The sequence below is a fragment of the Peromyscus californicus genome, unplaced genomic scaffold, assembly GCF_007827085.1.
Source record: "Peromyscus californicus insignis strain IS unplaced genomic scaffold, ASM782708v3 Scaffold_6__1_contigs__length_162567912, whole genome shotgun sequence".
Lineage (NCBI taxonomy): Eukaryota > Metazoa > Chordata > Mammalia > Rodentia > Cricetidae > Peromyscus > Peromyscus californicus.
Genome location: NW_026294584.1, coordinates 36,824,182 through 36,850,992, shown reverse-complemented (window position 1 = coordinate 36,850,992; position 26,811 = coordinate 36,824,182). Strand labels below are relative to the sequence as shown.

Below are 26,811 nucleotides of genomic sequence, written 5' to 3'. Positions count from 1 at the left end.
CTGTGATTTAACTATACCATATTACATCTCAATAAAAAATGTTTTTGTAATATGTGAGCATTGTTAAATCTTTTTACCTCAGGACTAAGATGGTTTTATTTGTTTTTCTGTCTTTGTGTTTGTGGTACTGGTATCAAGGGCAGGGCCTCTCACAGGCCTGAGGAACTACTAAATGACTCGATCTACTTCCAGAACATCATTGGCCACTCTCCTGATATATCTCCCTTTAGAGATAGAAATTCTAGTCTAACATCATATGACATACTCCTATTCATCTTCCTTCTTGATTCTCTCCGTTCTACAACCATCCGGGTATCTTAGCTACTTTCTTTTTCACTCACTTTGTGTTTGCTGTACTCAATTCCTAGTAATGGGAGCAGTTACTATTTGATACATCCTATTGTAGGAATAGGCTATGAACTTAATGCTATGCTGGCATACAGTTGAAGGGGCTGGTGAATTTATATATTAGCCTAGAGAAGGATGTTTTACAAAGCAGAAGCCCTTACCACCAAGACCCTACAGAATTTGTCATTGTTATTGTAGAATACCTGCCATTTTTGTGGGGAGTGTCAGGTATTTGTATCAGGGAGATATCATAAGCAACATAGACATCTTTTGAATTATACAAAATTTTCCTAAATTTGGACATTTTATAATCTTCACATAATTCCTTATACCATTCACTTTGATGTTAAATTATCTTCGTAACTATAAATATATTGCTTTTCTATGTTACACATTTCTCTACCTTAAAATACTACCAAATTTCACAAATCTAGACATATATTTTAGAAATTTGTAACAGTTAAGAATTTTTCATTAAGTGTCAAGGTGTTATTTATTCATTATTATGTAAATAATGGAGTTATCCTATAATTTATTAATAAAAATATCTATCTTTTGTTTTGTTTTTGTTTGAGATGGTTTCTCACGCTATCTGCCAGGCTTACCTGACACTCACTGAGTATCCCAGGCTGACCTTCAACTTGCTGCAGTCCTCCAACCTCAGATTTCTACATGCTGCAATTATGACATGAGCCAACATACCTGGCTCATAGCTATCTTTAGGATGTAAATGAGGTTTCTTGATTGAACTTTGTATAAGAGAAATTAAGGCATAAATCAATGCTACAATAATGTGTTGCGGCATGAAAAATTTCAGATCCACTTTAACACAAAATATCTAGGATTTTTGTTTCTATTTATTCCTATCCTGGATTATCTTTTAGTTTTCAGTTTCCTGAATCCCCTTTGAGTTTCCTTGGACATCTGTTTTGAGAATCTGAGCTTTCTTCCATGAAGTGGAACTGATGATGACATCGAAATGCTAGTGGAGGGTGACTGAGAACCCCTCCCTCTGCAAGTTGCTTCGGGGCCCCGTTTCTGTTAGTAGGCGAATAAACAGCTGAGATAGAGTTGGGGCAGACCTTTTACCAGTTAGCCCATGTTTAGGACCAAAATACATATGCTAAGGCTAGGAGTACACAGCTCTTCACTGTTCAGTCACCAGATGTTTGTGTGTTATGTATGGTGTAGGGTTTCTCCATAGACCAACATCTGTGGCAGTGTGTTCTTTACAAGTGCAGTTACCTGTCTATGGTGTAGGGTTTCCCACTAAGACCAGTGTCTCTGGCAGTGTGTTCTTTACAAGTGCAGTTACCTGTCTGCATCCTTGAGGTTATCTGATGTGCTTAGAGTCTTGGGCTGTGAGAGTTTTTCCAATGGTTATTTGAATTATTTTAAATTTATGGCATGGTCACTATTGTATTATGGAAATTTTTTCTTTTAGTTTTGGTGAAAAGGCATATTAAAAGTCATCCACCTACTGCAAGATTCAGGCAAGCTGAGAGACTGGGTGTGGAGGTGACATGAATGACCCAGCTTCTAGTTATGCCTGGCTGTGCTTATTCCCCCCTTTGGTGGAACAGATGGGAAGCTTTAGGGACTCCCAATTGCAGTTTCCCAGTCCACGGAAAGAGTTCAATCCCCTGTAACCTCAGAACTGGGAAAGTGGGGATAGGAGGATCCTGAGGCCTGCAGGCCAGTCCAGATTGTCTAGCTGAACCAGCAAGCTCCAGATTGAGTGAAGCTTGTCTCAAAAATTGGTGTCAAAAGCCATCAAGAAAGACAGCAGATATCAACCTTTAGCCTCCAGGAACACATGTGCACACACTAAATAAATACATAAATAAATCTGGGTTTAGTTTTATAATCTGAATCAAATGTGTCTGTTACCATTTTGTATCATTAGAAAAAAGCAATCAGTCATCAGGAGTTCTAGCCAGGGAGTTTGCTGTTTGAATCATTCTGGGCTATTCCCTGATCTCTCTCTAGCTTTGATTTAGTTGGCTAAAGTTCTTAATTTGTGATTATATTCTCTAGCCGTTTCTAAACGTAACTGAACATCAACATCCCTTGGGAACTGTAAACTAGACCTTCTAAGGCCACTGAATTATTAATCCTGAAGTAGTAGGGATGGGGTGCTTTTTCAGAACCTGTGGTCATCTGGGTTTGGTCTTCAGTCATTTGTTCTTTGCTTCTTAGAAATGGTCACCCCTGCCTCTCGGTAACATTTCACTTGTTTTCTGGTTTCAGATTTCCCCAGCATGGTGAGGTCTGCTGTGGAAATTTCCTTTGAGATTTCTTTTCATATAACACTGGAAAGATGAAGGAGTTGAAGGTGACTAGACTTCTGATATATCAAGTTCTATCAGTTAAAGTGGCTAGGAAGAGATGGAAGACAGTTCTAAGAACAAAATGAAAATATTGGTGAAATGAGGGGGCATGGTCAGAAGATACAATACAAATAGGGTATGCATTTTAAGTAAGTATTAGATGTGTCTTAATGTCTCCAATAAATATTGCATGAGATATACTCTTATTAGTTCATTTCAGTGACTATAAATATTTACACTTAACTTTACCTGTTTTTTATTACTCAAAACTCAAATTTGTCTGGAAAGCCTACATTTAATGATGTTCCCCACCCCCGATATGATAGGAGGGTATATATGGCTTACAGTTTAGACCATTTGTAAAGTGTAGAATAGCCATTCAGTTAAACTGGCTTATAAATAAGTAGGCTTTGCTTTAAAATTCTTTCAGTTTTCATTTATTGTTTCTTCATTGGTTATTTAAATATTTGCTTTGTTGCTACTTTTTTTTTTGTTTCTTCGTTTGTTTTTTTTTCGAGACAGGGTTTCTCCGTGTAGCTTTGCGCCTTTCCTGGAACTCACTCTGTAGCCCAGGCTGGCCTTGAACTCACAGAGATCCACCTGGCTCTGCCTCCTGAGTGCTGGGATTAAAGGCGTGCACCACCGCCGCCCGGCTTCGATATTTGCTTGTAATGGACAGTATCAACTCCAATTTTCCAGTCCCTCTTTTGGGGAAAATAGTTATATATTCTTTTTATTTTTAAACCTACTTTGGTGAACAGATATGCTAAAAATTTGCATATCAGCGGCAATGTTCTATATATAAATTCAGAATTGCTTTTGGATTCTGAAAAGCCATATGCAAATATTTAGTCATCCAGTCTAGGTGTTCAATTCTTTGAATGACAATCTTGAGAGTTTTTATCCATTTATTCTTTACAAACCTTCAAGTTTGCTAATATTTTAAATGTGTTTACAGTGAGGTCTTGGGGAATATAGCATGCTTGCCAAGTAAAATATTGATAAAAGAAGCAAATGTGAAAATTTGTCATTAAGGGAATGACACGCTTGCATTTTATCCGTGAATTTATGGATATAAATGTGGTAATTCATCAGTAAAATTGAAATTCATTTAAATAAGTTATTTTAAAAGTTTTACTGCTAAGGTTTCTATTTTAGGCACCAAGCAAGATTTTATTATTTATTACAGAAATATTCAACCAGGCCTTTGAAAGTCCTACTGTTGGTGTATGGTTTGCTGGTTCTAGCCTCTTTATAGCAAAGGCACAGCTGAGTAGCAGTACTGGTTACCACTAGGCATTTCTCTAGCGACCTTCTATCCATACCAGACCCTGGGTGTCGTTTAGATATCAGGGCCTATTACTGTTTGTGGGGAGGGCAGACTGGGTTTCTCTTAAGTACTCGGGTCAGTTGATTGGTCAGTAATGATGTTCCCTTTCCATTATCCCATTGCTTTCATTAGGAAACATTCTAACTTACGGACAGTGATATGTCAGGCCAGTCTGAGAGACGTAAGGTCCATTTTGGAAATGTTTCATCTCTCCCTTTTTTGATCTCACTCTCTCACTTTCTTGCCCTTCTTTCTCTCTCTTCATACACAGAAATACACACATATATGCATATATTTATATATACATATATAAAACTTTTTCTTCAGCCTTTGGTACTTTCTGTGAGGGCGCTTTGTGTAAATTAAATGTGGATTTCCTAGGAGGACAAAAGTCAGTGCAAGGGGACAGAAAGCCCTGTTCCTTTGATGACTTTCTGTTGCATCTGAATGAACTGTCTCCAGAGTCTTTGCTTTGGGTCTTCTTGAGGTATGAAATAATATCTTCCTCATTATAATGGGCCATTTTCAGTTGGAATTTTGTTATTTCCAGTCAAAGTTTAGAGTGGGGTACAATCTAATGATAGCATTGATATTCTGATGCTGCTTCTGTCTGAGGAATGATCAGAAATAAAGTGAGTTGGGGCCTCTCGTTTTCTTTACCCCCTTTCTTTTCTTTGCAGAAAGCCATTGCTCATCTGTGATAGCTACTCAGTTTAGAAAGAGCAAAAACTTTCATCATTTCTGAGAAAAGTTCATTTCTAATGAGTTTTGTTTCTAAATCCACCCTGAGAAAGTGCAAGTTACCTACAGGAAGAGGCTAAGCTTTTAGATGGGCACACAGTTGTCTGCTGCTGCTAAGGGAGAACGTCTCTGTGTGAGTGCTTTGTGATGACTGTAAAATCTCTGTGTCTTGCAAATAAGACTTATCATAGGGAGGCTTGCCATGAAGTAGCAGATGGTACTGAGGCACAAAGTTCTTCCTGCCTGAGAACAACATCATCTGCAAAACAGAGCTTCTCAGCTGCAGCTCTACAAGGAATCCTTCACTATTGCTCTGTACTTCAAAGAGTCTGGCCATGAGTATATTTGGACAACACACGAGTTATCTTAGAATTCTTTTCCAAGACTTTGCCTGCACTCTCCATCCCACTCACTTATATACAACACTCTACTGTCCTGGAAAGTAAAGCAAATAGTGGGTTTTCTTCTTCTACGGTAGAGGAATTGATAACAGCAAACACCAGACTTAGTGTGGGAGCATAGAGATAAGGGGTGTCTCCATTTAAAGAATCTGCATCCTAGACAGGAAAAAGTGACATAAGCAAATGATACTTGCATGCATGTGGTGCAGAAATGACACAAAAGACAAGATGTTTTCATCTTGGGGACAACAGGAGGAAGTGAATTTCTCGGAGGTTTTATTGGAGTTAGGTTCTAAAGGATAACAGGTAATTCTAGGAAGAAGTAATAAGCAATTTGTGCAAAGCCAGAATGGCAGGAATTATCACGATGGGTGTTGTTTTGAGGGTTAAGGGGAAATCACTCATATTAACATCCTAATTTAATCACAGGGTAGGCTTTGCTAGAATCAGGTGTTGCTGTACATTAAGCCATAGAGAGTATGATTTGGAGTGTTCCATAGGAAATCTTAGACATAGTCAGTGGGTCTAACTATGTTAGATATACCAGGATAGGCCCACAGAATCTGAAAACTGGACCACTGTTGTGTAATCTTAACTTCCTCATTTGAAAAAGAAGGATTCCATCTCACAGGGAGCCACTGATACTAAAATAATCCATTAAAAAAAGAAGTCAGAAATGTGTATAGGATGTAGTAAATGTGCAGTAAGTGTTAGCTGCTATTTCCAGTTAAGTTATACATCTGATGAGGGTGTAGGCAGGGAAATCAATTTTCTTTTCTTTTCTTTTTTCCCCCCAAGACAGGGTTTTTCTGTGTAGTTTTGGTGCCTGTCCTAGATCTTGATCTGTAGACTAGGCTGGCCTCGAACTCACAGAGATCCGCCTGGCTCTGCCTCCCGAGTGTTGGGATTAAAGGCGTGCGCCATGTCAGTTTTTTTTAAAAGCATAGTTCCCACCCTTAACATAGTCTATTAGAAACATGGGCTGTAAATTAGTGGTTCATGACATGCTGTGTCCATGTTATAGGATAGTAAGATGGCCCAACAGATGTTATTCTTCCTATTCTCGGCCTCCTTCCTGGTAAACTTTGAAAGAACAGTTTGCATAGCCTCTGGTTCAGTTAGCCCTTACTGCATGACTGGGCAAGGAGTAAATGTGGCTTAATTGCAGTAAGAACTTGTTGTATAGCTTTGGAAACTTGTGTTTCTCTATCACCAGTCATCTTTGAACTGCTGGTTGCAGCAGAAAAAAATGTTCAGGGTACTCTTTATGATAATTGGTTTGATTTACTTTTGATGAGCTTATGTTATTGGTAGGGACGATTGAAGGCTATTTTTATCATCCTTTTCACTCTGGCTGGGGGCAGTTAAAGAGATGCTATCAATGAATAAGAGGGTTCTAAAGCAGATGTTTGGAAGATAATGACCAATAAGCTTTGCCAGCTTTCTCTCTTATCTACTTATCATCTCCTTCAGGGACATAAGAGAGCCTTGTTGAATAACTTCTTAGCATTTAACTTGATTATCTTTTTAAAAGATGCAGCTGAATGAAGACACAGAGTCAAATTAGAACTGCCAGCCGTATGAAGAGGATGTAGCAATAGAGTAATGACTCTGTACTTTGAATGCAGAGACCAAGATTAGAGTTGTAGTTCTGAGATCTGATCTGCATTTCTATTTTAGTCTGTCACTGTGTCTTCTACTTCAGAATACTTGGGGCAGTGTAGGTGTGCAATACTACCTATCTCACTGTCTAGCAATGAAAGAAGACGACTAGGTAAACGTAGTTTTCCCCTCTGTATCCCAGAGATATGACTAAGGCTCCCCCATATAGATACCAACATCCACAGATACTCGATTATCTTATTTCAGATATCTTAGTATTTGCATGTAGTATATACACCTCTTATACGCTTTAAGTCATCCTTAGATTACTCATAGTACCTAATACAATATAAATGCTGTGAAAATAGTATGCTGTATTGTTTAGGTAGGTAATAACTTTAAGAAAAATTTGCCTGTGTTCAGTATAGGGACAATTGTTTTCCATGAGTATTCTCTGTGGAATTTGTACATGTGGAGGGCAGACTCTGAAGCATTGCATTTGGTCCACACTCAATTTCTATGTAATAGGCCATATCTCAGAACTTTGCCCTAAGCTTATATATGGTGCCATCTCCCTCTGTGATTCAGGCCGTATCTGCTTTGCATGAGATAGCATGTTCCCATTCATCTTTTCTTTTAGGGACATTTAAACATCACATGTTTCTGTATATTGGAACTGACCAACTGAAATATGTAAACCAGAGATAGAAGTTAAACTTTCTGGAGTCCTTTGTAAAACACAGCCAAAGGAACAGATGAAGGTTATCTTAATTTATTTTAACCTTTATATCCGTTTTTTCTGCATATAACTAATGAAGATTTTAATGATACATTCTTGTATTCTTTTTCGTGGCATTAGAATTCAGAGTGGATTTGAAACAAAACATATATGAACTTGGACCAGCATAGTTCAAGGGTCAAATAACCATGGTTTATGCTTACTGGGGTGGGTAGTATAGCAATGCATCCATCTATTAGTAATTGTTCTTTGGCATCCATTCTAAGATTTATTTATTTTCCCTGTGGTTCTTGAAGTTGCTAAAGTAAAACAGCCATGTGTTTCTAAATTAATAACAGTTATAAACCATATAATATGTTAATCTCTTCTGTTTGAGTATCTTGTTTAATATAACAATCTTGTTAAATGTTATTATTGCTGTCCTTGTTATGTAGATGAAGAGTATGAGGTGCTGAGATTAATGACCCTCTTATTGCCATATAACTTGTGGGGGATCTAGATATAAATAGAAATGAAATAATTTCAGTAGAAGACTCCACTACCTTTTACTAATATATCAACTGACGACTAATTGATAAAATAGTGTTATCTTGTGTGGATTGTTTTCTTATCCGTTGCAGTTGTTGAGTTAATCTTACTTTTTTGTTGGGTGGGGAGGGGTGGAGATTCAAATCTGAGAATAGAGGATGTGGCCATCCTACAAAGGAATAGTTTTATTAGCATGTTATTTCTGTTTCTTAGTGCATTCATTAAAAAGGAAATATTGAGAATTGTTATAGGGTAAGCATTGTTTTAGTCAAGGTTATAGCAGAAACCTATTAAGAGTACAAAGTTTCACTTATACAGAATGAAAAGTTCTAGAGATATCATTTGCATCCTGACAACTATAATTAATAATACTATGTTAAATATATGAAATCTGTTGTGCAAATGCATCTTAAGCACTCTCTTACACATGTGTACACATTCACCCACACAAGTTAACTAGAAAGTAATGAATATGTTAATTAACTTAATTATAGCAGCTAATTTATAACGTATAAACCTGTCCAGAAAGGTCAAATGATGCCAAAACATTGTATTATAAATACCCTTGAATTCACACACACACACACACACACACACACACACACACACACACACACACACACATCCTTGGATTTCATGATGCAGTTTCATCTTTCACCTGCCTCCCACATACACACCAAAGACAGCATCATAATGGTGTGTGCTTTTTCTGAGGTTTGCATTCTGACAAGAATGTAGCTGAGTTAACTTTGCCTAGGGTCCATTTATCTATAATGCAATAGGATTTGTGATTCTGTACTCATTAGTTAGTATAGCTCTTATAAGAAATGTTAAATTGCTATTGTTCATTTGGGGCTTTTTAATCTCCCTCATAATAGTGTAAGATAATAACATTTCAATTTTCCAAAATAATGTTATTTTTAGTCTACCTCAGGCACTTATATTTAGATGTTCACTGTTTTTTGGGGCAGGCTCATTGAATGATGATCTTCTATTACAAAACGTATGAAAAATATTGTAGAATAACTTTACAGGAAATATTAAGCTAGCTTGGTACTGTGCTATTTTCCTCCTGATTCTGTATTTCATTGATTTTTTTTCTTGTTTAGGATTAAGTACCAGTGGCTATGTATTATCAATAAAGCTAAGATAAAAGTTGTCTATATGTGGTGGTCAATCCTTTCTTAATGGCACTGAGAGGTAAGGGGTCCAGGGTGGTGTTGCTGTTCCACATGATGTGGTCATCAGCTCTGCTGATTCTGCTATTTTGCTATCTTCATAGTCAATGGGATAGGTTCAGTTGTCCTATAAAATGTCAGCTAGCAGAGAAAGAGGAAAGGAAGTGTTCACTGTAGCAATCTCTCGTGGCTTCCTGGAAGTCATACATATATCTGCTTATATCTCATTGGCCTCATAATAAACATGTTATTTGTGGTCTTTGGTGGACATAGTCACTATCCCAAGGACAGGTTAAATATCCCTGTTTTGAAAGGCTTGGGATAAGACATGTTTCAGCTTTTCTATTTTCTTCCTAATTTTTAGAAGGTTGCATAATCTTTATAGTTAAACGATCTTGATCTGAAAGCTATGAAGATCAAAATTATCCAAAGCCAAAGCTCAGCCTACATCTGTGTGCATGCAAGAGGACAAGAAACTTTATAGAATAGGATATGCTTAATGTTAATGTCTCCCATGTAAGAGGCCTAGCCGGAGCCTCTCAAGAACTACTTTGCTATGCCCTTTGGAGGGCCTTTTTGTTTTAGAGTGTGGAAGGTGCCAGTCAACTACTGGTATATACTATCTTTCAATCTTTACTGTGTCTGTTGCTGTGTCTAATTAACAGTGTACTTTTGTGCATTTGCATCAACATCAGTGCCTACAGTGAAGAATCTTAACCCTAGAAAACTCTGTCTCTGAACCCAAAGATACTTTACCCGGCAGTCACCTGCTGCTCTGCTGTGGAATCTGTCACCCCCTTTGTTTGCCAGATGTCATATAGCTGCTACTGTAAGTGGTTAGCCTGGTAACAAGAACTGCAGGCCAAGGCAGGCTCCACACAGAAGAGTAGGGGTTGCTGGGTTCTCCGAGGGATATCGACTGGCATACGTCTTCAGTTAATACATGATTTAGAATGAAAAGTCTAGAATCTAATTTGAGTGTGAAAAAAAAAAATACCAAAGATATACAGAGCATCTTCAAACTCTGGATTTTGTTTTCCCCATTGCAATTGTTATTTTAGCTGCATTATTATCACAGCCAGCCTAGATCTATAAAAGCTACCTTTACTGTCAATATTTGAAGCATTTTCATAAGCTTGGTGTCTTGACTGTGTTCACATATTTTCAGGGATATGGGTGTTCTATTTAAGCTTCTATAATTTATTTTTATATGAAAGTTTGTTTTGAATCCCCACTAGATTATTTTTGTTAGCTTTTTATTTATATTTGAAAAAAATGTTTTATTCATTTGTGATGAAAGCAGAAGCCTGAAGATAGAATATGGGAAAATTAAAACACAGTTGAAATATAAGTCAACTGACCCCACAAAATACTGTTTGATGCTGTCTATCAGCACCAGTAATGGAAATATCAGAATTCTTAATCCTGAATTAGTGAGTATTTTATACTACTCCAATAAAGACTGCGAATGATGTCTTATTACAGCAGTGGATATAGCAGATTTACAGAGCTTTGCAGACATGAGGTAAAGGAATCAGAAGTAAAAGCAAAGGTCTTTTCGTTTTGTTTTGTTTTGTTTTGTTTTTCGAGACAGGGTTTCTCTGTGTAGCTTTGCGTCTTTCCTGGAACTCACTTGGTAGCCCAGGCTGGCCTCGAACTCACAAAGAGCCACCTGGCTGTGCCTCCTGAGTGCTGGGATTAAAGGCATGTGCCACCACCACCCGGCAAAAGCAAAGGTCTTTATCAACTGTAACAATGAACTAAATGAGTTTAGAAAGATGAAACAGAGCCTAATGAAGGGCATGGAAGAAGGTCTTAGAGGTTTTTGTTGACAAGAAGTATGATGTGAATCAGTTGATGTGTCTGCCAAGAGTTAATTATCTTTTAGGTTGAATTAATAGACATGGAGTGCTCACAATGTGGGAAGCTGTTTTCCCACTCCTTTCTGTGTTGGCCGCTCTGTCCTAGGAGAAACATGCATACTCTGCCAGTCCATGTGAAGAGGGAACATTGCTACTGTAATACATTTAATCTGCTTCATCTTACAGCTTTCCAAGAATTTTTATGCACTTAGTTTCATTTAGCATGTTTATTTTATGAGGTATTACAGTGAAGAGTGTCCAGGGGATTAGAGAAACCAGAAACTTCTGTTCTAGAAGTGAAGGCTCCTAAGCCAGTGCTCAGGTTTAGATTCCTAGATTGCTGTGTTGAAGAAACTAGCTTCTAGTCTGAGTTGTACTGAAAGCGCTGAACAAGGAGTGAGTGGTACTACAAAGTCATAGGATGAATACTTTAATGTTTCATAACTGTCCAAAATGTGAATAGGCTTCTTTAAGGTAATAGATTCTTCCCCCAACCTCTGTGTATGTACACAGTGGGCTCAAATGAATTCTGAGAAGTCACTTGTTAGAGATTATATGAGATTAATACATTGATCCAGGTGTGGTGGTGTATGCTTGTAATCCAAATACTTAGAAAACAGAGGCAGAAATCTGGAGTTCAAGACCAGCATGGGCTTCATATCAAATTTGAAACCAGCAAGTTGCATGAGACCATTTCAAAACCAAACAAGATTAAAATCCAGTAAATGAAAATGAATACATTGTTTAGAATGATGTGAGCATATGGTTAGTATGGTTTTTATTTCATTCTCTTGAACTAAGTTTTTTTGAAATCCTCATGCCTGAAATGTTTAAAAAATAAAATAAAATAATACAGTGACCTCTAAATTATCCACATGAAAGGATAACATTTGTGTCCATTGTTCATGATAGACTTGAGCTATTTGTGATTGATCATAATTATTCTGAATTTAAAGTTGTGCAAAACTGCTATTATAGTGTGCTGGCTAGTTTTATGTTAACTTGGCACAGTTAGAGTCATTTTGGAAGAAGGAACTTTAGCTGTGGTTGCCCCTACCAGATTGGCTTGTGGCACATTTTCTTGATTGATAATTGATGTGGTAGGGCCCAGCTCACTGTGAGGCAACCTCTGGGCTGGTGGTCCTAGGAACTACAAGAAAGCCAGCTGAGAAAGCTATGAAGAACAAACGAGTATGCAGCACTCCTCTATGGTCTTTACCTCAGTTCCTGCCTCCAGGTTCCTGCCCTGCTTGAGTTCCTGCCCTGACTTCCCTTACTGCTGGAGTGTGAGCTGAGAGTTTAACCTGAAACACACTTTCCTCCCCAGGTTGCTTTGGTCACAGTATTTTACCAATAGACTTATAGTCTATTTAAATCTATATTAGTAACATTTGAGTAGATAGTAATATTGTGTGACATCAAATCCCCAAATTAATAGAGCACTATAAGCTGAAAAGCCTTTCTCCCTATTTTCTACTGTCCAGTTTCTAAAATCATTCATTATCTTCCTTAGTTTTTCTCAGCATATAAAGGTAAATTCTCATAGTCATTCTCATTTTGCCCATTTCCCATGTCAATCAAACCCTATTTTATGTATTATTCTAAGTTGCTTTCTTTCCTAAGATGTTTTGAAAAATTTTCCTATCAGAACTCAGAGAATTCTTGTATTCTTATTGTGCAATTAATATAGTACGTTATTTGAATGTAGGATTTCTTAATTTGTCTCCATGTGTAACATCATTCCCACTTTTATTAACAATTATAAATTATAATGAAGTAAATGCTTTCATTTTACATGTGTTTAAACATTTCAGTGTTTTCAACCACTGGGTATAATTATTGATACCAATGACGTATGTTTATTACAAACTTGCCCACTGTTTTTGAGGTATTAGTTTATGTGTGCTTCCAAACACTACAAATAGCTTATTGGGTACTTTTACATTAGGTTAGGCTTTTTTTTTTTTTTTTTTTTAGTTTGAGGGTCACTGCCCTGAAATGTGTCTTTTATTCATTTTCTTATTGGCTCATTAGTCAGGTTTATATCAGTTTCTAGGAAGTCTCCATGTGGTTAGATATTAGTACTTTGGGATATGAATTGTTACTACCGGTTTTCTGATTAGTCTTTTCGTATTTTCCTGAGGCATTTTTGCCATGCAAAATGTCATCTGTTTTTAAGGTCTTTGTCCTGTGCTTCAGCTATGTCACAAAACTCAGGGCTTGCTTTGGTAGAGTTGCTTTGGCTTCAGTGGAAACATATTGTCCTGGCTGTTACTGATTCTGTTTTTACACTGGCATCTAAGCATCTGGGATTGGGAAGAGTGTAACTGGAGGTGCTGATATCTTGTCTTTGTTGGATGGGTGTTTTGTTCTTTGGTTTATGATGCCCTCTCTTGTTCTTATGGCATCACTATGTGTGGCCTGGTAGGACATTCTTCCAGGATCCTGCTAGGTGTGGCCACTAGAGGTTCCAAGTGAAAGGTGTTCCTATGTATTAGGAGCTGGCACTTAGGAATGAGAATGGGCTAGAAGAGGTGAGGAGGTTCACAGGAGGGAGGAAAGCAGGTTGTGCCACCAGGATCTGCTTAGTCCCCCAGGAATGGGAGCAGAAAGGAAGGAGAGGACTGCTACAGTGCTGGGGATGATGCTGGGGGACTGGTTATTATAGAGGAGAGCCAGAGCAGTGACGATCTAAAGCTTGAGTGAGAACCTGCTTCGCTGCCCTACTTGCTTCTCTGTCAGGTTGTCTATTGAGTTCCCATAGAAAGCCTGCTGGAATGGGGGCTGGGATAACAGGATGAGTAGGGAGAAAGGTTGGAGGGGAAGTCTGCTGATCCTCTGGATGGGGGGTGTGGGTTGGGAGTGAGGGATGGGCACAGTAGGCAGTCTTCTACAGAGATGATGATGAGTCTGGGGGATTGGATTTGGAGGAGAGGGGGAAGCTGTGAAGATGTGCAGTTAGGCTACCTTCTTCCCTGGCCTGAATGACCTTAGGGTTCCCAGGGAATGGCTGCTGGAGTTGAGACTGGGGAAAGGGGATGAGTTTGGGGAAACAAATGTTGGAGGGGAAGGTCTGTGTGTTCCATTGGAGATAGAGGTAGGGAGGGAGGGGAGGTTGCATCAGGAGACAGAAAGGGAGTAGATCCAGGTGGGAGGGAGGTGAGGGGAAATTGGGAGGAATGGACGGAGGGGAAACCATGATCAGGATATATTATGTGAGAAACAAAAATGTGTTTTCAATAAAATAAAGAACTTCTGTGTTTAATTGCTTCATTTATTAATTGTGTGCATGCATGTGTCTGTGTATAAGTATGTGCACATGATGCAGTGCCCATGAGGTCTGGATGAGTGTGTCAGATGTCCTGGAGTTGGCGTTACATACAGGCAGGTAAGCCACCTGACACTTGAGTGCTGGGAATTGAACTCAGATCCTCTGAGAGAAGAGTATACATTCTTAACTGATGAGCTACCCTTTCAACCTACAAAATTTATTTTTAAGGTGATTTATGAATTTTTATTTTAAAAATAGTTATTTTATTTATATTTATTATTTGTGTGTGTGTGTGTGTGTGTGTGTGTGTGTGTGTGTGTGTGTGTGTGTGTGTGTTGGAGGTCAGAGGACAAATTTTGGAAGTTGCTTCTCTGCTTCTCTCCTACCATATGAATCCTGGGGATTGAATTCAGATACTCAGACTTGGGAGCATGTACCTTAATGGCTGAGGTTTCTTGCCAACTTAACTTGATTTTTTAATAGGTTATTTTTAGAGAAGTTTTGAATTTGTTGTAACATTGATCTTGAGTGTAAGATAGATTTTCCATAAACGTCTTGCTTCCACATATGCATAGCCTACCATACTTACTCTAATGGCACATTTGTCAAAATGGATGGACCGACATTGACGGTTATTATCCTCCATAGTCTTTAGCTAATAATAGAGATCACTGTTGATACTGTACATTCTGTAGGTTTGTATCAATTTATAATGTTATGTTTCTATCATTTTACTGTCTCTACCCTAAGAGTCATTTGTGCTTTGCAAATTCATCCATCATTCCCTGGCTGACCTCAGACGACTGCTGATCATATGTTTCCATAGATGAAGTTTTTACAGAAGTCATCCTGTAAGATTGACATAGTATTTTTCAGATTGACTTCTCTCACTTAATAAAATGCACTTTGGTTTCTGTTTGTCTTTCTTTGGTTTGGTAGCTAATTTCCTTTTAGTGCTGAGTAATGTTGCATTCTCTGGATGCACCATACTTTATCTATTCCTTCACCTATTGAAGGATATCATTTTAAACACAGTTGTACAGATATTGGTTGGAACATAAGTTTTCAACTCTGAGTAAATACTAAAAGTGAAAATTTTGGATTATATGGAAAAAGTCTGTTTCAAAAGTGCTATTTCAAAAGTGCTGTTTGATAAATTATCTCCATTACATTTCTTTTTTACCATTATAGCAAATGAGAGTTCCTGTTGCTGCCTGTCCCTACCAAGGTCTGGTCCATTTTAGTAGTTGTGAAGTGGCATGTATTTGTTATTTTGTTTTGCATTTCTACAGTAGCATTACATGGAGTATCATGTCCTATGCTTATGTGGTATTTTTGTTGCATCTTTGGTGAGATGACTGCAGAGGTCTTTGACCCATTTTAAAGTTTGGTTGTTCCCTTTCTTATTGTTGAATTTTTAGAATTCTTTGTATGTATTTAAACAGTAGTTCCTTATCAGCTGTGTATACACTCCCAGTCTATAGTTCGTTTTCTCATTCTATTGCTACTGTCTTTCACAGAGTAGAAAATTTTAATTTAAATAAAGCCTAGCACCTCAGTTATCTTTTCATTTAATGCCATTGCTCTTGTATCCAAAAGTCACCAAATATAAAGCCATATAATTTTTTTCCTAAATTAGCACATTCATAGTTTTACATTTTACATTTAGACTTGTGATCTGTTTTACGTTAATATTTGTAATGGATGTAAGATATTTGTCTAGACCCATATATTTTTCTTGTGAATGTCTAACTATTTCAATACTATTTGCTGTAAATTCTGTGTTTTCTCCATAAGTTGGCTTTGTTTCTTTGTAAAAGATCAGATGATACTAGTTCTCTGGGTCTCTTTCTGGGCTCTCTTTTCTACTGTTAATCTGCTTGCCTACTCTCCTGCTAATCTCAGTTCCTTGATTACGGTAGCCATAAGCATTGAAGGTGAGTAGTGTCAATCCTCCAACGTTGTTCTTTTCCTTCAATAGCATAGTGACTATTTTTGTTCTTTTGTCTTTCTTGATAATAAAATTGGTTTGGTGATAGCCAGAAAACGATGTGTCAGAATTTTGAGTGAGATTGGTTTTAGTCAATAAGATCAAATAAGGAAAAACTAACATCCTAACAATATTGAATTTGCCTCCCCATGAATTTTTTTTTACTTTTCACTCATGACAGTCTTGTACATTTGTTAGATTTGTACTCAGGTTTTGCATGTGGAAGATTATAAAAATTATTTTGTACATTTAATTTCAAATTCAACTTACTCAGTGGTATTGTATAGAAATGCAGTTGACTTTTGTACATTAACCTTACACAGTGCTGCCGCATTATAATTGATTATTAGGTCAGGGACTTTTTGTTGTTGATATTTTTTGGACTTTTTCAATAAATTTTCATTATGAACTATGAAGAAAGACAGCTTTATTTCTTCTTCCCTTTCCTCTGCCTGTTTGTCTTACTGCATAACCTAGGACTTTCAATCTTCTCTTGATGAGCAGTAGTCAGTTGAGCATCTGTCCTTTGCCCTGACCTTAGGGTGAAAGCTGCTCACATTTCACCATTATATGTAACAGTAATTGTGTGGTTTGTAGATGTTTTTAGTAAGATGTAAGTTTAGGGAGTTACTCTATGTTTGTGGTTCATGAGAGTTCCTTTTTAAAAAATCATGAATGACCGTTGACTTTCCTAAATGTTTCTCTATATCTTCTGATATGATCATATGAGTCTTTTCCATTTTAGCTTGTTTATGTGATGGGTTATCTAATTGATTTTTGAGAGCTGAACCACATACCTATGACAAATCATACTTGGCTTTGGTTGAGTAATTGATTTTACACCTGTTGGATTCAATTTCCTTGAGGAGTTTGCATTTATATTCATAAGAAATACTGATCTGAAGGTTTCTTTTCTTTTAATAGATTGTGGATTTTAAGTCATAATTAGAGAGGTTTTTCTCACACTGGTGTGTAAAGGAATTCTCCTGTGTTTTCTTCTAGTTTCTTTATGGTTCAACCTTTATATATTAAAAGTTTTAATGCATTTAATCCATATCATTGTGAGTTAGAATGCAGTCTTTATTTTTTTGGGGACATAGCCAGTTATTCTTATGCCACTCTTTGGCATTATACTGCAGTAAAAAGTGGACCTTAGTAAAACATAAGTCATATTTGAATAGAATTTTGAGGTGCTGTGCATGTACTCAGTTCTGATTGATTTGTGTTGATTTCTTGTGTCTGCGTGCCAGTAAAGCCTCTCAGTGTATAACAGAGATTGTAGAGGGCAAAACCTTTTAGGAAGTACTTCCTGAGATCTATCGTCAGTGCTGTATTTGAAGATGAATTTCATTTTTCTTTCCCTACATTACATATAGGAAAATGTAAATACTTCGTGCTAATTAAGTGACTTTATTGACTCCTTATATTTGGTAATATTTCTTAAATGTAACAACAGTATATTTTATCTATCTATCTACCATCTATATATATGTATATATTAATTTTAAAATTTTAAGTTTATAAACTTTATCATGAAAAACTTGCAAACGAAAACAGCACACATAAAAATAAACCAGCGCAAAGTCTATACAATGTACTGAACTTCTATACAGTTAGAATAGAATTTGAACTGAAGCTATGGAGCTTTGCATTAAACTTTACACTGTCAGTATTGAATATATTTTTTCCACTTATCCACCACTGAAAACTAACAAACAAATGACAGAATTAGAATTCTTTTATTTATAGAAGTTGGATCCTGAAATGTAGGTACACGCTTATGCACGTTTTTGGAACTGTACTGGTTTTCTTGTATCTTCTGAGACAATGGCTTGTTCCAGTCTCCTTTCTTTGATTATTATCTTCCAATTTACCATACCATAATTATTGGAAAGTAATTCTAACAACTAATACTGATAAACTAGAAATTGCAAAGATAATATTTTAGAGGGATTTTTTAAAAGGAGTAACAAAATGCTTTGGATAGAAGAAAGTTGGAGGAGAAACAAGTTATTCGTTTTGAATAAAATTTCATCCAATGAGGGAACTTGGACAAATAATTATGCAAGTCCTCTCTTTTCCCCCACCATTCTCACAAGCATTTCTATTTCCATTATTTCACTCAGTGCTGGATTTGCAAGGTGAAGTTTTTTGTTGTGACTCCCATGGCTTGGGAACTAAAGCATCTCAGCTGCCTCACTCTAAGCAATTGCTGTCCCAGTTCCATTTGTTCCTCTTTGTGAGCTATGCTTAGAGGGCTAAAGTTGCGGACTTAACTTTGTCTTGCTTATATACATGTGTACAAAAGGTGCCTGCTTTCATTTTCTTCATATTATGGAGATGGAGGTTGTAATATAATGGTGATGTTTCTTTTGCCTGTACTTCAGCCGGGTTAGCCTTTCCTAAAACGAAGGAAGTAACCTTAGTGAAGAAATGGACTGTCTTCATCTTTCAGTCCTGAGAGCAAGAGCTTTTATTTATTTTTTAGCACCTAGGTACAATAGGACACTTCTTTATCAGCCTGTGAGTAGCAGCAACAGTTTCATTTCAAGCTTTCTTGTTTGTCAGACTCCTAAATAAAATCCAGGTTTTGAAAGAGCTTGTCTCCCTGATATTTGAATGGCATTTTAATAAGCCCTTTGAACAGATTTAAACTTATTTCACACCAGCTTTCTTTTTGAAGCCAAATCATACCGGTTTTGTTTAGCTTTCTAATCCTTTAATCATTTTTCCCCAGCATGGTTCCGCATGCTTCACATCCCTCTATAGACTCCACAACTGGACTAAGTTCTTCCGTAAAGTCTAATCAAGATGGGATGAAACAGAAGCATCACTCCTTTGCTGTTTGTTACGTGTTCCAACAGACACTATTTCCAGAACTGCCTTCTTCTAGTTGAGCATGAACACAGCGTTTTCTACTTCTAGACCTATTGTCTACCTTAAGGGAAGGTTATGTGTGTGTGTGTGTGCGCATGCGTGCGTGTGTGCGCATGCGTGCGTGTGTGCGCGTGCGTGCGTGCGTGTGTGTGTGTGTGTGTGTGTGTGTGTGTGTGTGTTTATGTTTGTGTGTGAAGATGAACTTGGCATGAATGAACACAGGGCACTGAGACAGGTGTTTCCCAGGGCCTGTACTACTGAGTTTAAATCTGTTTGTACTACCATGGAATTAATTATAATTTTTAAACAAGAAACACTTGGTCTTTATTTTGCAGTGCAGCTTAAAAAATTAGTAGCTGATACTGCTTGTAGTTGACCAGAGGACATGGTTGGTGAGCCATAACCTGTGTCTAAGCCAGCCTCAGTTGTTATGACAGCTAGTAGTGACTGTAGCTGCATTTACAGTGGTGATGAAATTGGATTAGACCCCCTTGGTCTCTCATCTCTCCCCCAGTGGGCTTGAGTAAGTGTTCTCAGTTTATCTGTTGGATCGCTGGTCTTCCAAGTTTGTCAACTGTTCATGGCTACATTTATGTCAATTCAGGCATTTCATGCATGTTTGTTCATGGAATTTGAACTTTTAGAAGCCAACATTCATTCCTCCCAGAAGATTCTTTGTTGGGAATCCCTTCTGTCTTCTGTGGTCTTCCAGCTTATTGCCTCTTTCCCCAAAAGGTGTCTCCTTGTTTTTAAGAGTTCTTTCCCTCTTTGCTTTGTTTATTCAGCACAATTTTGTGCATCAATCTCTCATCAAAATTTTAGATTTTCCCTGTCTCTGCAAAGGAACTGGAAGTTAACACAAGGAATTATATGTAGGGCAGACATTTGCTGTCAAAGTCCATAGCTGGATTCTGAGATGTGCAGGGAAGTCATAAGACCTTTCACTTTTAATTTTCTTTACTATAAAGCTAAATCTGTATCTAATCTCACCTACATACAGCAAATGTAACTTTTAATGATTGTCCTATTGTACAAATTGGCTGATTTATCAGCTTATTTATTTATTTTCCTTGTAGCTTAACAAACAACAGTTGCAGTTACTGAAAGAACGGTTCCAGGCCTTCCTCAACGGGGAAACTCAGATAGTAGCAGATGAAGCCTTTTGCAATGCAGTCCGGAGTTACTATGAGGTGAGTTTACAGAGCTCTGTTTTGGGAACTGTGATGCTTTCTGGGACCATTTAAAGACTGTCACTGGTATAGCATTGAGTCTTTGAGCTTTTGACTTTCTCCAAAGGATTGTCACTTCTATTTTGCAATTTAAAAACTCTAATTCCACGGCCTGGTTTTGAGAGATAAATAAAATTGGAAATTACTCACATTGTTTGTGAAGAAAACTGTTTAGAGTCATCTTCTGGCAGTGGCTGATACAGCTGAGTCTAGCTATCTTCCTGTTCACATTCACAAATGATCCTTTTTAATCAGGATTTCAATAGTAAATCACGATCTTATGCCAGTTTGTTCTCTAAGCTTTATAATAATTAAGGGCACTAATTAATTTTAAGAGAATGCATTTTCTTTTCTTATTGAATGAATAATACTACCAATTCCATCTTGCTGTTATTTCTGATTTCAGCTTATGATTCAAATGGAAATTTTCTGTATATTTCTTGTGAGCTGCTTTCACGTATGATCATGAGTTTGTTTCAGTGAATTACCAATAGATATTAAGTTGGAGAGTTCACTTATGTCCTAAGCATCTCAGAGTCATTTGGGGAATGGATTTCTTTCATTGTGCAAATGCTTTTAACGTTTCATCTGAAAAAACATGACATTCAACACATCTTAGGCTACTGCAAAATTGAATTCATGGAAACATAATATTCTGAACTTCCTGAGGCAGGGAGTATTGTCATGTACAAAACAAAATATTTATGATTTATGGATGATATGTTATTTAATATACAACTCACAAGTATATATTGAATTAAAGGAACATTGGCAGTTATTGAAGACTTGCTTACCAAGTGTGCATGACAGATCTGGGAGCTATAGTAGATATATTGTCTAATTTGATCTCAACTGACTATCTTAAGAAAATAGGGCTTATGTCTTAATCTTGAAAATCATGGCACAATAAGAGAATAGGGGTAATTAAAATAGATAGATAGGTGAGTTTCTTTTACTATCTTTTTAACTTTTGTATAAATCAAAAATTATTCCAAAACAAGTATTTTCTTTTTCTAAATCACTTCAAGATTCATTTTAAAACCTACAATGAACAAGATAGTGGGTATTAGTAAAAGTACAAACAGATTAAGAAAACATAATAGGGCACCTGGAAATACACTACTACAATAAAATTATTTTTGACCAAATAGCAGCTACAATACAGTGGAGAAAAGATAATCTTTTCAATTCAGAACATGTGATAGAACAATGGTATACCCACATGCAAAAAGTTAAGCTGTATTTGGAAGGTATGTCTTTCACAAAATGAAATAATTGAGTCATAGAGTTAAATGCAACACTACATAACTCCTAGAAGATTCAGAAATAGTAAATATGACCTGGGTTGTGCCTTGACTTCATCCCTGAGAAAAGAAAACAATTGATGGAACCTAAAAAAATAAAATCTTCTCTAAAAGAGATACTGACGAATGAAAAGCTACACTATAGAATTTGTGAAATACTTGCAGAAGACATGTCTAATAAAGGGTTAGTATCCAACATATGTGAAAATCTCTTAAGAATTGACTCATAATGATTTTCTCTGCTGAATAGTATTCCATTGTATATATGTACCACATTTTGTTTATCCATTCTTCAGTTGAGGGGCATCTAGGTTGTTTCCAGGATCTGGCTATTACAAACAATGCTGATATGAACATAGCTGAGAAAGTGCCCTTGTGGTATGATTGAGCATTCCTTGAGTATTTGCCTAAGAGTGGTATAGCTGGGTCTTGGGGGAGATTGATTCCCAATTTTCTGAGAAAGAGCCATATTGATTTCCAGAGTGGTTGTACAAGCTTGCATTCCCACCAGCAGTGGAGGAGAGTTCCCCTAGCTCCACATCCTCTCCAGCATAAGCTGTCTTCAGTGTTTTTGATCTTAGCCATTCTGACATGTGTAAGGTGATATCGCAGAGTCGTTTTGATTTGCATTTCCCTGATGATTAGGGATGTTGAGCAATTCCTTAAATATCTTTCAGCCATTTGAGCTTCCTCTGCTGAGAATTCTCTCTTTAGTTCTATAGCCCATTTCTTAATTGGACTCTTGGGTGTTTTGATGTCTAATTTCATGAGTTCTTTATATATTCTGGATATCAGTCCTCTGTCAGATGTGGGGTTGGTGAAGACCTTTTCCCATTCTGTAGGCTGTCGTTTTGCGTTGTTGACCGTATCCTTTGCTCTACAAAAGCTTCTCAGTTTCAAGAGGTCCCATTGATTGATTGTTTCTCTCAGTGTCTGTGCTACTGGTGTTATATTTAGGAAGTTGATCTCCTATGCACAATGGAATACTACTCAGCAGAGAAAAACAATGACATCATGAGGTTTGCAGGCAAATGGATGGATCTAGATAAAATCATCCTGAGTGAGGTAACCCAGACTCAGAAAGACAAACATGGTATGTACTCACTCATAGGAGGATACTAGATGTAAAACAAAGATGACTAGATGGCTACTCACAACTCCAGGGAGGCTACCTAGAAAACAGGACCCTAAGAAAGACACAGGGATTGCCCAATGACAGAGAAATGGATGAGATCTACATGAACAACCTGGACGTGAATGGGGGTAATGAAGGGCAAGGTTCGAGGGAAAACAAGCTTAGGGAAGCGGGAGATCCCAGCTGGATGAAGAACAGAGAGGGAGAACAAGAAATAAGAGACCATGATAAGTGAAGACCACATGAGAATAGGAAGAAGCAAAGTGCTAGAGAGGTCCCCAGAAATCCACAAAGATACCCCCACAATAGACTACTGGCAATGGGTGAGAGAAAGCCCAGACTGACCTACTCTGGTGATAGGATGGCCAAACACCCTAATTGTCGTGCTAGAAACCCCATCCAACTACTGAGGGAACCGGATGCAGAGATCCATGGCCAGGTCCCAGGTGGAGCTCTAGGAGTCCAATTGGCGAGAAAGAGGAGGGTTTGTATGAGTGAGAATTGTTGAGACCAAGATTGGAAAAAGCACAGGGACAAATAGCCAAACGAATGGAAACGCATGAACTATGAACCAATAACTGAGGAGCCCCCAACTGGATCAGGCCCTCTGGATAAGTGAGACAGTTGATTAGCTTGAACTGTTTGGGAGGCATCCAGGCAATGGGACCAGGACCTGTCCTCAGTGCATGAGCTGGCTGTTTGGAATCTGGGGCTTATGCAGGGACACTTAGCTCAGCCTGGGAGGAGGGTACTGGACCTGCCTGAACTGAATCTACCAGGTTGAACTCTATCCTCAGGGGAGTCTTTGCCCTGGAGGAGATGGGAATGTGGGAATGGGGGGTGGGCTGAGGGGAAGGTGGGGGGGGGGCATGAGGGGGGAGGACAAGGGTATCCGTGGCTGATATGTAAAATTAAATTAAATTATAAAATAAAATAAAAAAGAATTGACTCATAATGAAACAGAATATAAAATATCACCATCCCTAATTTCAAGCTGTACTACAGAGCTGTGGTAACAAAAACTGCATGATATTGGCATAAAAAGACATGTCGATCAATGAATTGAATTGAAGACCCAGTTGTAAATCCATATACCTATGAAACTTAATTTTTGATAAAAAAAAAAGCAAGAAATATACAATAAAAAAAAGAAAGCATCTTCAGCAAGTGGTGCTGGTCTAACTGGATGTTAGTATGTAGAAGAATGCAAATAGAGCCATATCTAACAGCCTGCACAAATTTCAAGTCCAAGTGGATCAAAGACCCCAAAATAAAACCAGATACAGCAAACCTGACAGAAGAGAAAGTGGTGAATAGCCTTGAACACATTGGCATTGGAGACTACTTCCTGATCAGAATACCAATGGCACAGGCACTAAGATTGACAATTAATAAATGAGATCTCATGAAACTGAAAAGCTTCTGTAAGTCAAAGGACACTGTCAATAGGACAAAATAGCAGCCCACAGAATGGATAAAGATCTTCACCATCTCCACATCTGACAGGGGGCTAATATCCAAAATATGGAAAGAACTCAAGAAACTAGACATCAACAAACTAAATATTCCAATTAAAAATAGGATATAGATCAAAATAGAGACTTCTCAACAAAGGAATCTCAAATGGCCAACAATCACTTAAAAAAGTGTTAGGTATCCTTAGCCATCAGGGAAATGCAAATCAAAATGAATGTGAGATTCTATCTTACACCTGTGAGAATTTCTAAGTTCAAAAACATAAGTGATAGTTCATGCTGGAGAGGGTGTGGAGCAAAGGGAACATTCCTCCACTGCTGGTGGGAGTGAAAACTTACACAGCCACTTTGGAAATCAAAATGGTGGTTTCTCAGAAAATTGGGACTACATCTACCTCAAGACCCAGCTATATCACTCCTGGGAATGTACCCAAAGGACACTTCATCCTATCACAAGGACATTTGCTCAACTATCATAGCAGCTTTATTCATAATAGCCAGAAACTGAAAACAACCTAGAGGTCCCTCAACTGATGAATGATAAAGAAAATATGTACATTTATACTCAGCTGTTAAAAACAATGACATCAAGAAATCTACAGGCAAATGGATAGAACTAGACAAAAATCATCCTGAGTGAGGTAACCCAGACTAAGAAAGACAAATATGTTATGTTCTCATTTATAAGTGATATTAGCTGTAAAGTAAAAGATAATCATGCTACAGTCCACAGACCTAGAGAGTAGGTAGCAATGAGGGCTTAAGTGGGGGATGCATGAATCTCATTATGAAGGGGAAATAGAATAGATTTTGAGGGTGAACTTGGGGTAGGTGGGGTTGGGAAAGGGAGGGATCAGGTTGGGTGGGGAAGGAAGAAAATACTGAGAGAAACGACTGGAATTGGGGGGCATTTCAGAGGTAAGGTAGAAATGTATTGCAATGGAAGCTCCATGGAATCTATGAGAGTAACCCTTGCAAAGACTCCTAGTATATAATAGGTGTCACGAAGCCTGAACCGGCCATCTTCTGTAACCAGGCAAGGCTTTAAGTGGAAGGATTGGGACACCAACCCAGCCAAACCTTCGACCTACAGTTTGTCATGCAGAGTGTTCTGGGACTGGAGTCCTAGCAGAATTGTCATCTAAGAGACCAGAGAGACTTCATCTAGCAACTGTTGGGAGCAGATGCAGAGTTCCACAGCCAAACATTAGGCAGAGCTCAGGGAGTCCTGCGGAGGAGGGGGAGAAAGAATTGGAGGAACCAAAGGGGTCAGGGACACCATGAGAACAAAGTCCACAAAATCAACTGACCAGGACTCATGGGGGCTCACAAAGATCAGGGAGTTTGTAGGGGTCTGACCTAGGCCCTCTGTATATATCTTACGGCTTTGTCACTTCTTCTTCTGGTGGGATTCCTAACAGTGGGAGCAGAGGCTGTCTCTGATTCTTTTGCCTGCCTTTGGGACCCTTTTCCTCCTATATTATTGCCTTGTCTAGCCTTGATGTAATGGTATGTGCCTGGTCTTATTGTGGCTGGTTATGCTGTATTTGGTTGATGTCCATGGGAGTCCTGCTCTTCTGGTAGGAGATGGAGGTGGGGTGGATCTGTGGGAAAGGGAGATGGGAGGGAGGGGGAACTGCAGTATTAATGTGGTAATATTTGAGAGAAGAATGAAAATAAAAAAAGTAAATTTTTAAAAATCGAAATGAAGGACTAGAGCGATGGTTCTGCAGTTAAGAGTTCTGGCTCTTCTTCCAGAGAACCCAGGTTCAATTCCCAGGACCCACATGGTGACTAACAACCATCTGTAACTCCAAAGCATCCAGCACCTCCTTCTAGCCTCTACTGACACCAGGCACATAAGTGCTGCATAGATGCACATGCAGGCAAACTCATACCCATAAATAAATATAAATGAATCTTAAAAAAAAAAAAAGTTGACCAAAAAGTTGACACTACACTTAGGGATTAAACAAGTATAAAGGATGCAGATTAGTGTCAGAGAGTCGCAAATTTAAGCAACAGTGAAATAGCACTGTTCAAATAGCTTGGATGCAGAACTGATGTCACCAAAGGTTGCTGCGAAGTTGGAGCCACAGGAAGACTCTCTCCTGTTATAAACCGATATAATAGTTTTCCTTAAAAACATTTTTTTCATTACTTGAGAATTCTATACATGCACACAAGGTGTATTTGTCAACCCACTGCACATTCCTTTCCCTCCACTTCTTCTTCTATCCCTTTCAACACTTTTCCCTCCCAACTTTATGTGCCTTTTTTTTTTTCAAAAAACTTCACTGAATCTACTCAATGCTGCCTGTATGTGCCTGGGTATAGATAGGACTGTCCATCAACTGGAATATGGTAGCCCCTTGGGGGCAGCATTCAGAAGAAAACAGACTCTCCCTCACCCAAGCAGCCATCCATTGTCAGTAATTAGGTGGGATTTCATGAGCTCCTCCCCCAACCCA

The 26,811-nt window shown here is 38.0% G+C and overlaps 1 protein-coding gene across 5 annotated transcripts in view; it reads left to right on the top strand.

Moving 5' to 3' along the window:
* Cadps2 (calcium dependent secretion activator 2) overlaps positions 1–26,811 on the top strand; it is a 542,094-nt gene that overhangs the window by 115,888 nt on the left and 399,395 nt on the right. For all 5 annotated transcript variants that reach the window (XM_052722147.1, XM_052722145.1, XM_052722146.1 and 2 more), the window contains exon 2: positions 20,274–20,387. In XM_052722147.1, the coding sequence (XP_052578107.1) occupies positions 20,274–20,387 (114 nt within the window). The remainder of the gene's footprint in view (positions 1–20,273; positions 20,388–26,811) is intronic.